This window comes from Medicago sativa, chromosome 8, assembly GCF_051527215.1.
Source record: "Medicago sativa cultivar Bolivia chromosome 8, Bolivia_mono, whole genome shotgun sequence".
NCBI lineage: Eukaryota > Viridiplantae > Streptophyta > Magnoliopsida > Fabales > Fabaceae > Medicago > Medicago sativa.
This window is the reverse complement of record NC_140756.1, coordinates 57,779,616-57,794,162: the sequence shown is the minus strand read 5'-3', so window position 1 is coordinate 57,794,162 and position 14,547 is coordinate 57,779,616. Positions and strand designations below refer to the sequence as shown.

At 33.8% G+C, this 14,547-nt stretch overlaps 1 protein-coding gene across 1 annotated transcript; it reads left to right on the top strand.

Annotated features, from left to right (window-relative positions):
- The first annotated feature begins 638 nt into the window (after positions 1-638).
- Positions 639-8,524, top strand: LOC146899893 ((+)-neomenthol dehydrogenase-like). Its single transcript, XM_085738075.1, has 6 exons — positions 639-747; positions 1,411-1,595; positions 1,682-1,928; positions 6,354-6,425; positions 7,278-7,454; positions 7,833-8,524. Exons 2-6 carry the CDS (start codon positions 1,576-1,578, stop codon positions 8,208-8,210), a joined length of 894 nt encoding a protein of 297 aa, XP_085594201.1. The 5' UTR covers positions 639-747; positions 1,411-1,575; the 3' UTR covers positions 8,211-8,524.
- Positions 8,525-14,547: the final 6,023 nt, after the last annotated feature.

Below are 14,547 nucleotides of genomic sequence, written 5' to 3'. Positions count from 1 at the left end.
TAATAGTTTGATTATTGACAAAGGAGTTTTTTTTTTTTTTTGTTGCTAAGTTACCTCGATAGGAGATAATCCTATTCGAAGTTTATTGACATTACAAGAAATATTTTTATTTTTATTTGATAGAGGCGAACCCCTTAGGAAAAGCATAAAAACCCGGGTAGCACTTTGGTGCCATTAATGGCACCGTGCCATTAAATTTGAGTCATACAAACACATTGTCATTGCATCTGAGCCACACAACACATCTATCTTGATGCCATTAATGGCCCAGATTTAATGGCACCAAAGTGCTACCCATCAAAACCCCTAGGACACAAACATTTGCCCGTGGTTTTGTGAGGGGCACAAGCCTCATAAACGAATTCTCCTCTTTACCCAACACATTTTACTTATTCTCAACTAAAATTCTAAAAATACCCATTAATTCACGCTACTGTTAAATCTGCGTGACTTAACTCATGCAGAAATTTACACAGATTTACACCGGTGTTAGTTAAGAAGAAATATTATAGTCTTTTAGTTGGGAATGAACATTGTTTGTTGGCTCATAAACAGGGGTGGACCCAAGCCCCACATGGTTTTTTTCCTTTTTTTTTTTTTTTTTTTTTTAAATAGAGAAAACAAGTTAGTAGTAAAGTGAAACTCTGTCTTTTTCCCTTCTCTCCCTGGCCCTGCGCGCTTCTTCTCATCCTCTCTCAGCTAACAACATCATCATCCTCCTCCTTCTCAACTCTCACTCACTCTAAGGTAAGCCATTGATTCTCCAATTTCTCCTTCCTTCTCAAATTGTTTGTTTTAGGGTTTTAAATTTGGGAATTTGAAAATGAGATTGATGCTTTCTGATTTTTGTTTTTTATGGTTTTCTTTGACTTTTTTTGTTTCTTTTTTATATATGATTTTAGCTTTTCGTGTGTTTTTTTATCCTTGAAATCGGTGTGTAACGTTTCAGTGTTTGTATGTATCCCTTTTTCCCAGTTTGAAATCACGTCCCTGTTTCAGTGTTTGTATCCCTTCCTCTGTAAGGATATGTAATCTAATGCATCCCTTTAGATTTGGTAAATTATAATCATGTTTACTTGAATATAAAGAGAAAATATACTTGGTAGCTTCTAATGGGGCCTTGTTCAGGCGTGAAACATGCCACTCTGATAAGATTTTCACAACATGCCCCTTATAGACTTCATTAGTCACGTAAGATGCTTAGGACATCAATGTCTATTTGCTTGAAATGTTATGACCGTCTTGTAACTTATATAGAAAGAGATGTTCTCTTAACAATTAGCAATAATGTCATTTTAGCTCATTTTCAACAAATGGATAGGAGACGATTTTCATTGTAATGTATTGTATCGAACAATGTTATTTCTTATTTTTAATATAGTTTGCATTATTGTTTTTTTGAAATTTTAGCCCCACGTGTACCTAAAGTCTGGATCCGCCCCTGCCGTGTTGTCGTGTGGAGGACAAGGGAAGGAAAATTAGAATTTGTGTGTGGTTGAGGAATTCCCAATAAAACAAAATATCTCTCGTTTAACTGCAAGTTCATGTTTCCCAAGTACAACATTGTCGCTAAAGATGGGAGAACCGACAAAAAGGTAGTATCAAACTTACTTTATCATTTCCAAAACATGTTTTTGAATATTATATAGATCTTCATTATTCTTGTATCTCTCTTTCTCAGGTATGCGGTGGTGACAGGTGCAAACAAAGGAATTGGATTTGAGATAGTAAGGCAGTTAGCTTCAGCTGGAATCAAAGTGGTGCTTACAGCAAGAGATGAGACAAGAGGTCTTCATGCTTTGGAAACACTTAAAGCATCTGGTTTATCTGATTTTGTTGTATTTCATCAACTAGATGTTGCTGATGCTTCAAGTGTAGCTTCTCTAGCAGATTTTGTCAAATCCCAATTTGGCAAACTTGATATTCTGGTAACGTGTTAAATATGTTTTAGTGAAAAAAAACAATCTTTTGATTTTAGTCCATCTAAAAGTTTTTACTGATATGATACTTAAAATAAGGAGTGATTATGGATTATTATTAGGGATTGTTAGTTTTAGAATAAACTAATATGACATAGGTTTAGGAGATTAGTTTAATTCTGCTCTATCTTTTAGTAAAAGGTTATCTAGGAATTCTAGTATAATTGCTATTTTGTAGTTGTTATAGCTATGAGTATGCATCAGCTTATATAAGCATCGTACCACTCATGATTAGAGTAAATGAAAAATAATCAAGTTTGCTTTCTAAATTCTCTCTTAAATCCTGGAGTGTGATCCCTACTCGAAAAGTATAATTGGGTCGTATCATTATCATTTGGTGCTTTCATTCTTGATCTCATAATCCCCCTAATTAAGATCAATTATGGAGATGCCTATTGGTGGATCCTTTGTATTTCAAGGCAACCGGAAAATCTGAGATTGCAAAGATGATGGTGGCTGCACTGGCCATGCGCGGTGGTGCTCTCAAATGGTGGCTATGGTGGTCTCGTCATCACCCACAGTCGGATTGGGACACTTTTACCACTGGCGTTTCAAGCCTGAATGGCGGCATCTTTTGCCCGTATTAGAGGTGGAAACGGAGGAAGCTTGTGAATCATCAACGTAGGTAAGGCTTTCCCGAGTCGAAGATTGTGTTGTTGATCTCGTATGTGATATTGTTGGTGAACACAATCTAGATCCGCCACCATGCTCAACGCTTGTTGAGAAGCCCTCCATCACTCACGATTCTGCTGATTCCATCGCTATCATTGTGGGTGAACAAGATCTGGATTCCCCACTAAAATTGAAAGTTCAGCTTGTACAACTGGAAATTGCAGACTCCATTGATCGCGTACAACAGAGGAGCGTCATCGTCAGGACGGGAGAAACCGGTATCGAAGTGTTGCTACAGGTATCAATCCATCACACGCTCTTGTTACTTTACACAAATACCCACCAACCACGCAATTGTCACTTGGTACTGCAGAAAACTCAGCACGCCTGATCTCTATTCCATTTTCTTTCCCCATTGTTGACTCTCCAGCGTTGGCACTTCAACCACCACACATAGTTTTTCTATTCGACCCTGGGGGGTCTCAATTTCTGAAAACATCGCACTTTAAATTCTACAAGGATGTTGTCACGAATGTAGTTCCATTGCAATGGTGGTGGTACAACTGCCCAGCCACAATCATTTCATCCGAGATTCCCTCACCGGAACCACCCGACAGTGCTGCAATTCCACCGCCACTGGCCACCACCTTAAACAACTCTCTTACATTGGTTTCTTGTAGTTGTACTGATGTGTTACCTAGATTTTGTCATGGTGAACTCTCTGGTTTTGAAAATAATGAATCAAATGAATATGTGAAAATTGAGTTCTCACACAACACCTGCTACATGTGTGCTATAATGCCAATCAGACCGTATTTCTTTTGGAAAGCCAACTTCTTTCAGGTCGTCTTGGAAATACTTTCTACTATGCTTAGGAGGAGTACATCTTTAAAGTCATATATGTTCTTGGACAACAATTTACCAGCTGATAGTGATTTTAATCAATTGAACCTTGAGCTTAATTCTCTTGCTGCTGTAGGCTTGTCCACATGTCCATATGATCCATATATTGATAATACTTGTGGTAGTAGTTGTGTTTATCCAAATCTTCATTTACGTTGTAATGATTTTGGAGGTATGTGTAATCCACATCATGCTTACAATTTTGGGGAAGATGTCATTGTCGTTGCTATTGACTTTGGTAACTGGCCCAAGGGTGATAACTTTAGAGATGATCTAGCTGCACTTATGTCCAAGCAAACTTTTATGGTTGAGCACATTGGAATAAATATGTCAACTCATAAGAACCTGAGGCATGCTTCACTTGCATGGAAATTGAGGAGTGATTTCGGACATGTTATTGTCGGTAGTTGTATCACTATCCTTGGATATTCTTCTGGCCCCATGTATGAGAACAACTTCATAAGAGTTGCACAATTTTGGAGAGAGGATGATGATCTCTTTATTGGCTTTCACGATCAAATGCTGGTGTCATTGTATAACTGCGCCGCTCACCGGAATCACGAACAACTCTTTCCATATGAATATAGTAGAAATGAGACAATTGATGAGTTCTTTCACGTGCAATTCTCAACAGCTACCACCCTTTACATGCATATTAGAATGCATGTTGAAATCTCCAATGTGTTGGTTTCTCCTTATTTTGCTGCCAGCATCTATCTCTTTGGTTCTAGCTTTGGAGTTGTATTGCTTGCTCTAACCTTCCCCATTCCTACTGATGTTATCTCTGAGTGTGGGCAGTCAATGCGGTTTTTTCACAGGGTCAATACATATCTTTTCAACTCATTGATCATAAATACCTCGGAAAATGCCATAAAAGTTTTGAAGGCTTGGCTTCACAACCTTGCAAGCACAATGGTTGAAGCGGTTGGATCTACAACTATTATTGAAGCTCTTGACCATGATCGTTTCAATATTTTCTCTATTCATCATAGTTGCTTTAATATCGGGTCACAACCGAAAAACTTGAGGAATGTTGAGGGAGTTAATGGTGACATTGAGGAAGAATTGATTGAAATGGTGCATAAGCGATCTGTATTGTTTTTTATAATTGTAAAAAAACATCAATGGGATCCTGGTGGCCTTTTGGATTTGGATATGCTTCCAATAGTGAGGTTCTCCCAATTCATGCAATGGGATCCAGGGAAGTGTAGTATAGAGGCCAAATTTTACAACCTTATGGATAAGGTTGATCTTGAAGGGGTCGGTAATGATATGATACTTAAAATAAGGAGCGATTATGGATTATTATTAGGGATTGTTAGTTTTAGAATAAATTAATATGACATAAGTTTAGGAGATTAGTTTAATTCTGCTCTATCTTATAGTAACAGGTTATTTAGGAATTCTAGTATAATTGCTATTTTGTAGTTGTTATAGTTATGAGTATGCATCAGCTTATATAAGCATCGTACCACTCATGATTAGAATAAATGAAAAATAATCAAGTTTGCTTTCTAAGTTCTGGAGTGTGATCCCCACTCGAATTGGGTCGTATCATTAACCCTTTTTAGTCTTAACATTGGTTTGATCCAATGATTAAAAAAACATGTATGCATGCAGGCATGGTGCAAGATCATTTTGTGCATGTTAGACAAAGACCTTAACACTATACATAAGTGTGCTAATAGTTTTACAGAAGAACTATGAAGTATCTTATTTTTATAAATTTTGAGGATTAAAAATTGATTTTTTTTTTTTGGAGACATTTATAAGATGAATAGACATACTTAACCCATTAATGAATATGTACACTAGTAACTGAAGAAATATATAGCACATATCTTGAAATTTCTACACTTTAGACTAAAGTGAAACACTAATTCACTTGATATTATATTACAAAAACACATACAGCTACATTAACTTTTCCATTTGCATGATTTAAAATATTGTTCTATAGTTTTTTCGATCTTCTTTAGGTTCCGTTGTAAGTCAGGGAGTTCATCCTGCTATTCCAGTTTTTTATTTATTGTAATTCATTTATGCAAGTCATTTCCTTAGGCATGGTAAAGAGACCCACACCCTTTGGGTACCCTCCCGATTCCAGAACCACCCGTGACTTTGATGGAAAATACCTTCTTTCATAGGGTTCGAGTTAGAGTTTTTTCTGATATTCACTATGAGAGATGTGGATGGTGGTGTTGAGGATGGAGACATGATAATATAAATTTGAGGATCGGGAGTGGGGAGTAATCATCGTCCCCAGTCATATCAAATGTCACATTTGCTCTCCGTATGAGTGGGGGGCACAGGGCAGAGCCTTTACTATGTTGGAACCAATTGGGAGATGTAGGATTCAGAGATTGATTCAACCTCTGTGAGAGGTTTGGGTGCGGCCCATATCTCTGAGTTGCTTATGTGGGTGGGCCTTTGTCCCTTTTTTCTTCCCCCGGTATTTGTTGTTCTTTCATTTCCGGTTTTATTGTTGGAGTTGTTAGGTGTTATTTTGAGTGTGTGGGTGGGGTGCCTTTTGTTATCTGGGGTTTTCCTTTCTTTTCTTGGTTTTGGTGCTCGGTTGGCGTGCCCTGCGTTGGGTTCTTCCATCCCGAGATTGTTTGTGATTCTTTTTCCAGGTGTTAATATATCCTTTTGAAATTAAAAAAAAATGTCGCATTTCATGGATTTGATAATACTCATTTTAGTATTAATTAGGCTTGTTTCCATTGAACCAGCTTGCTAATTTTTTTTTAAAGTCATTATAAGTTCCTTATTAGAGTTTTTTTTTAAGTTCCTTTTCCTTATTAGAGTTGATACATGTTGTTTGTATATATTTCATAAAATAAAGATTGTATTATGTAGGTTAACAATGCGGGGATTACCGGAGTTGAAATTGAAGACCGTGATTTATTAACTTCCATCATTACGAGTGGGGTTAGTATATACAAACTTTGAAACTTACCTATGTTGTGTATCTATTGAATAAAATTTTAAAGTTGATTGCATCTGCACCGAATGGATTCTGATTATTTTTTATTTTTTACCAACTTGAACATCCATCATGCATGTATACCGGAAATTGTATTAAGATTTTTTACTAACCAAAACACTAAATTTCAATATTTCCCATTAAGCATTATTTTACTCGATAACTAACAATAATACAATGAAGATTCTTATTGTTTCTGGTCATATCTGTGTAGCACTATGGCATTCTTATAGACAATGTTAAATGTCAACCTAATTCTGTAAGAGAATCTTTAGTATCATGGAATATATCGGGTGTTTTAATTTATTTGGTCTTGCAGCACGATGATATGTTTATAGGTGGAGTATGAATTCTCTATAGTGGCGGCACCAATGCAAGTGGTTGTACTGATGCAATAATTTCAAAACCGTTGGATCTGACAGTAAGTGGATATCCAACGATTTTGTAGCCACCTTACCATCATTGCACAAGATAAATGTCATGATTTTTTTTTTTAACATCAATGTCATGATTTTTTTTTTAACATCAATGTCATGATATATTCATTGTAGCCCACAAATCTAAAGTAAAAGCATTGGTTTTCTCCCTTCCCTGTGGATAAACCACCTCACTACATGAAAATGTCATGATATATATGTGAAGTACTAGTCTATAAGTTGTATTGTGAAATTTGAAATTGTGTTGCAAGCTTTTCTATGTTTATTACGTTGAATATAGTTTTGTTTTTAGATGGGGATATTTTTATTAGTCTTAATATCTAAAATGGTTTTGATTTTTGGGTGTTTCTCATCTTGCAGGCACTACCTGATGAAGAATTGAGAAGGGCAGTAACACAAACATTTGAGTTAGCTAAAGAATGCATTCAGATAATTTATTATGGTGCTAAAAGAACATTTGAATACCTTCTTCCCCTCCTTCAATTATCTGATTCACCAAGAGTAGTCAATGTATCATCATTTTACGGCAAGATAGAGGTAAGCTGATATGTACATCAATAAATTCTTAAGAATGAATAAGCTTGTAATTATAGTGTTTAAGAGCCATCACAAAAAAAAAAAAAAAAAAAGACTTATCAACAAAAGTTAATATTAATACTAGATTACTTAAATGTTCACCATATTTTGATAGAGCCTAACTTGAAAGTTAAGACTTATGAATAATGAATAAACTTAGAAATAGATTGAGTGAAACAAATTTTTTCAAGGGTTAGATATGATCTATTTCTAAAGTTTTGATCGAGCCTAACTTGAAATTTTTAAATTTTTCTAAGCACATTTTGTTATATAGTTTACGTTTGCACTCAATTTTCTTTAACCAAGTTTGCATTATCACTTATATTGATGTCAAACCAGCGTGTATCCAATGAATGGGCTAAAGGAGTCTTCAATGATGTTGATAACCTCACAGAAGATAGAATAGATGAAGTGATAAAGGAGTTAGTCAAAGATTTTGAAGAAGGGTCCTTAGAAAGAAAAGGTTGGCCTAGGTATGCCGCTGCCTACACTGTTGCTAAAGCTTCTATGAATGCCTATACAAGAATTCTTGCAAAGAAATATCCTAATTTCTGCATCAATTGTGTTTGCCCTGGTTATGTTAAGACTGATATGACTAGTAATAATGGTATATTGACAGTAGAAGAAGGAGCTGCAAATCCTGTTAGGTTGGCACTACTTCCCAATGGTAGTCCATCTGGCCTTTTCTATAGTCAGAACCGAATCGCTTCATTTTGATTAATATTATTTAGAGAATGTTCACAAGTGTCCTTAGGTAGTGTTTATGTAATCCAAATTGGTAATTTTTGTAGAGAAAACGATGTATTTAATACTTAGACTGATGTTTGACTCATATAATATGTATTGTACAATTTTATGGATTATGAAAACGATGTATTTAATACTTAGACTGATGTTTGACTCATATAATATGTATTGTACGATTTTATGGATTATGAAACCCTTCCATGGGCAACATGGCCATTGCCCCAAGTCGTTCACCAATGCAGATATCCAACCCGAATTCTGCAGAATTTTGCATGTTAATATAATGAATATGAGACTATCAGCACATTGGATTTCATCTAGAGAATGACATATAAAGTAACGTATCATAGTAAGACTAGCCTTCTCATCAGCATAGTTTTCTCTGCACTTATTCTAATATTTCGAGTTTCAATAAGCAAACTCTTAACCAATGATTCTACGGTCATTGAGAGGCTGTGTCACATTTGATCCCATTGCTTGCCATATCTGTTCTCTTAAATGGAATTCAACCTATACTCTCAGGTAATTAATAATCATACTCTTCAATATTATTTTCATTAATTCTTAAAATTGTCTATGTTCTATCTATGACAATTGTTTAGTACACGAGTTTTTCATTATTTTTTTACAATTCAATATGTAAATTTTTAAAAACTGAAGATGTTTTCTAAAAGTAAACGAGACCTAAGATGATTTTGCCTCAAGAACTGATTATACATATAGCTAGAATTAATGGTTTTTGGCTCTAGAATATATTTTTTTACATTCAAATTTACTGTTCAATTTATTTTTGGATGAATCTATCTAAATATAAATCACTTTATAATTAACCCACTTTTAGTTAGAATCAAATCAATTCACTCAAAATCAATTCTTGTTATCGCATAACCAAACATACACTAAGTGTGTGTGTACAATAGATTAATGGTTAAAATAAATTATTTTAACAAAAGAAAATGATTGATTACAGCAAAGAGATACAAAAGTGAGTTGACTGGAACCCGATGATATATTGGCATCTCTCTTTACTCTTTACTTTTAAAAAAGGAAAAGAAAAAGAAGCTAAACTTGAACATGATGAGTCTTTGAACACCGTCCCTTTATAAACAACGCCCATGCGCTCACTTCTATTCACACAATTCACAAATCAATCAATCCAATACCTCAAAATTTTGTATTTCGTTTTTTAAAAAAAAAAGTAAAATTAAAGATAATATAAGTAGTTATCCCTAAAGGGAGAAAATGAAGAGAAAAAAAAAATTAAATCAAAGTTTTTTGTATTTTCTTTGGACCTTCAAGGCGTGGCTATTGGAAGTGGATGGCAGGATTTGGTAGCTTATGTTAAATTGGCTGCTTATTATTGATGGCGTATTTCGCAAGTGTACGAAATCGTTCAAGTAGTAAATTGAAACGGTAAGACCGAGTGTCGAACTCGAGGATCGCGTTATACTACTGAATTGTATTTATGACTTAATCGAACAAAAGGTTGCGTGGTTTGTTTATCGCAATATTGAAAAATAAGCAACGTAAATATGGTTCAAATTTAATAAGAGAAAAGTGTTGGGGATGAGTTTTACTGGATGACTATTTCATGTTAACAACCTAATTATCGCTATTGAATCGACTCATCTAATTGCTACCGAATCCTCTATAAAATTCGTGCCCTAATTCCTTAGTGACAGAAACGTTAATTCTAAAATAAACACCTAATTCCTTAGTGAGTTTTAAGATTAAAATTAAGCATGAACGAGCAAGGATTCTCAAACGGTTCCAAGGGTTTGCATCTATTCCTAGATTACAAAGGTAAGGATTTCTTATCTCAAAGCGTTTATAAATTCCACTTCCGTTTCACAAAATAAACCGTAATTCAATTTAAAGGTGATCAATCAATAAAAGCATTAATAACAGAGATAAGGAAAGCAATTCAATGAGTTTCATCAATAATAAAAACTAGGTCATATGACAATCATGTTCATCTAGGGTTACTCATCCCCAACAATGGAGGGTTTAGTTACACATAGCAATTAAACAAGAGAAAGGGATAAAAGAAAGATTACAAGAATAATTCATGAATGATTCTTGCTCAAAATCTCCTCCAATGTTGCTCTAGATCTCTCCTTGTGTGTTTCTATGCCTTTTAATCTCCAAAAACGTGAACCCTTATTCAAAAACACCTCTTTTCTATTTATAAGAAGCTAAAAATCGGCCACCGTGCTCCAGAAATCGGTGGCCGATTTTCCAAAACGCGTGCCAGAAGCACCAAAATCGGTGGCTGATTTTTCCAGTAGCTGATGGCCTAAAACTGCAGCAAAAATCGGTGGCCGATTTCCAGTTTTCAAAATCTTCAATTTCTTTCCTTTTGTAGCTTGTAACTCCATGCATTGCAATGAATATGACCCAAAATGACATAAAAATGCCTAAGAAAAACTAGGATGACAGAGTGTCATCACAACCCCAAACTTGCATCGTTGCTTGTCCTCAAGGAACACACTAAAAATGAAAAATAACAGTAAATAACACTTACTCCACCAAGGGTCATGTCAAAATTTCACTCCTTTGTTAACAATTGATGAGCTAACTTGCTTGGCAACACATCCAATCCACAACTTCTCACAACAATATTGAAACAAGGTTCACACAGTCGACATGCAAACTACTATATTACCAAGACTTGAAAAGTTTCTAAGCATCAATCAAAGTCAACATCATGCACACACTTGTAAGGACTTTTTCGGTTATAACGGGGCTTAGGTTCGAGGTGGGATAATTTGGAAAGTAGGCTTAAGAAAAATGACTTGGAGTTAAGCATCATCCTACGGTTCTAAAAATTGAAAAACAAAGTTTATACCACAACAATTTTCAGGGACTAGAGATCATCAACATTAAATAAAAACAACTGATCACTTGTTGCCACTATGCATTCATTCATTTTTTTTTGAGCTGAATTTTTGACGTTCCAGCTTATTTTCAACATGCTTTTTTTTATTTTTTTTTATAAGACACACAAGATGATCTTCAATTCTCTAGTACCCCTACCCCAAACTCAGAGTGTTGCTAGTTCCATGAGCAACCCCAAACTTGAATTTTTGTAACATTGAAACACAAACTATGCCTAACTCCAACAAAATTATTGGGACAATCCTATGGTCTCTAGGCTTGTAATGTGGTTCGTCACCGAAACAAGGGGTCTAATCCTAATGGCTCAACTTGGCTTAAACAAAGGAATAATTCAATATAAACTCAGGTTGGTTTCAAAGGCTCAAGGTACAAGCAATTTGCCTTAGTGTACACACAACATAACCAATCAATAGCAGAGAAAAATCGAAAGCCCTAGAAATAGTATTCACATGGAAACACTCATATTTGTAAAAATTGAAAAATAAAATTTGGCTATGACCTTAAAGTTGAGGTTTCTGGAAGTTGTGGCTACCTAAGCATTCCGTCCGGCCGTACACTTCCCATTGAAAGATCCAATCAAGCAACCACCTCCTTTGAACTTTTGACAAACCATTGGCGGAATCTTTGTTACTAAACTGGTACATTTCAAGACAAGTGAATTCATTAATAATAAACAAACGCAGATGCATTACAAAATAGGGGACTAAACCATAAGTGCCAAGACACTACTCAAGTTTGACTCAAATACAACTGAAGCAAAGTACAGAAGCAAATAACTGACATAACAAAAAAAAAAATCTAGAAAATTGCTTACTGACGTGGGTTGCCTCCCACGAAGCGCTTTTTTAATGTCATTAGCTTGACGCATCAACCACTGTTAAGGTGGCATATATGATACAAAGAACACATCATCCTTCTTCTTCCTTTTGTTGGATAAGAACTCCATGAACTTGAGCAATAAATGATGTTGCTTCCATATCATTTTCAAGTGGACAACAATGAACAAGGCATAAATGGCATCTAGGACTTCATCAATCTCTTCCTTTTTCCCTGCCTTGTTGGTAAAAAAATTTGGAGAAATGTTTTGTTGAGGAATTTCTGGTTGGACATCTAAATCTCTCCAAAGTTGAGACTTTTGAGTTTCCTTACCAACTAGATCAGCCTCAATATTTATTGATTCCCTCTCATCTTCTTTCTTTTCCACAACAATGAATTTATCTCCAATCTCCAGCTTCTCAAGCTCAACCACTTGCTCAAATAACCTCTCACATTGACTCTCAAATGTTTCAATCGAAACATGATTATCAGTCATGAATTCAATCAAAACATCGTTGATATGAAATTTATCGTCATATGAATCTAGGGGAAGAATTTGAGTAGGTAAAATTTGCTCCCAATTGATATCAAATTTATGAGGGGTTACTTCATGTGTAAACTCCTGTCAAACATGGTCAGACAACTAACACAATTTCTACTTATTTGACAGTATGATAGTTTGACTGAAAATACTTTGTATGAGAAATTTATTGAGGATTTGCCTTTGTAATTTACAATTTTTTCAAAAAGAAATATTCATTTAGATAAAATGAATTTATTTAAAATTCAAATTAATTTTTTAATTAAATAAAAATTTGTTTATAATTTTTTTACCATAATTAATATTTTATTAAAAAAGAATGTTTGTTAAAAAATTCAAATTAATTTTTATTTAATTATTAAAATGCATCCGAAAATATAATTTAATCATATTTAATATTTATTTAATTTAAAAAGAGTTTTATAAAAAAGTTCTAAAAATACTTCAAAAAAAAAAAAAACAATCCTGCACCATTACACTGGTAAATATGAAAATTTATTTAATTAGTATTTAGAAAATATGAAAAAAGTAAAAACCATTTTTTTTATAAGCAAGTAGATCATAATACAGTTTTAAAGTTCCACACAATGATATAAAGAAAAAAAAAACTTACGAAATTTAAAAAATTTTTGTTCTACACACAAATAAAATCACGATTATCGGAACATTCTCATAAAATTTAGTACATTATGAACTAAATGTAAACTCTTTTTCTTCACTTCGAAAGTAAGTTGTTTGATTCTTGCTGAATTGATATGAATACTTTTGAGTGCAAGTTCATCATGATATTTCACTATTTCCTTTGTTGATGAAGAAAACTTGAAATCATACGATGTATATTGTTCATTGAGTAGCTTTGAGAATATTTAGTAGGATCACATTTTGAATAGGTTTTGAATATCCTCGTAATATGCATGCATCATCCCTTTTGGTATTACTTGTGGTAGTAAATCCTCAAAACATGTGACACAAAAACTCAATGTGAGTTGTCACATAAACTTAAAGCATAATAATGTATAGCTTGTGATGGCAATACTCTAATGCTGATCCAATTCTTTCATTGTTGAGTAGATATAATGTACTTGTTGATGTAAGTGGCTTCAAGTGAAAACATTAGTAGATCATTATTCATGAAACTTAACATTTTACTTCATAAGGTTTGTTGTCTTTAAAATATCAATTAGGGATTTTTATATTTTATCTCATCAATCTCCCCATTTTTTATGATAAAAACGTTTTGAATAAATTATAAGTTTTATGGATGAATATAATAAAAGGGTTAAGTAAGTGTTTTTGCTTCCTATAAATATATCAATTTTGTTTTGGGGTCCTAATAAAAAAGTGCATGTTTTTTTTAAGGGGAAAAGTGACATGTTTTGGTCCCTATAAAATGTTCTAACACATACTTTAGTCCTTGTAAAATAAAATGTGTGTCGTTAATGTGGGTGAAACCTTGGGTCTCTATTATGCGCTCGAGTGGCTAAGCGACATGAGATTTGACAATGTGGATTTCGCTTTAGACTCAAAGCTCACTACAAATGCTTTCAACCTTTATCGGTATGATATTACTGAATTTGATTAGATTATCACCAGTTGCAAATGACTTTTTATCTCTTACTTCACAAACTCAAAGGTCAAGTTTAATTGACGACAGACAAATAAGCTAGCTCACAATCTTGCGGGATTGCAAAATTAACAACTAGTCTCACCATCTATTATAATATATACCTCGTTGTATTGAACATCGTATTATTAATGAAATGATATAAGCATCTTTTCTTTAAAAAAAAAAAAAAAAACTAACTCACATGTTTCTAAATTTTTATTAAATAAAAAACATGTTTTTATATTTAAATTATAAAAATTTGTAAGAAAAAATGTTCAACTCAAATGGATAGCAATATTTCAAATTTCTTTTAATATTTTGATGCATATTTAAATTTAAACTTAAATCTAAAAAGTAATAAGTTAAAAAGTAAATCTACCAGAAAAATGTTCGACTAAAAAGTAGTCACTAAGTAGCTAACATCAAAGTTACATTATATAACGCTC

Excerpts from the sequence above, each read along its gene's own strand:
- LOC146899893 (XM_085738075.1), top strand. The coding sequence starts at position 1,576 with ATGGGAGAACCGACAAAAAG. Across the intron at positions 1,929-6,353 it reads TTGGCAAACTTGATATTCTG|GTTAACAATGCGGGGATTAC; the intron begins GTAACGTGTTAA and ends TGTATTATGTAG. Across the intron at positions 6,426-7,277 it reads CTTCCATCATTACGAGTGGG|GCACTACCTGATGAAGAATT; the intron begins GTTAGTATATAC and ends CTCATCTTGCAG.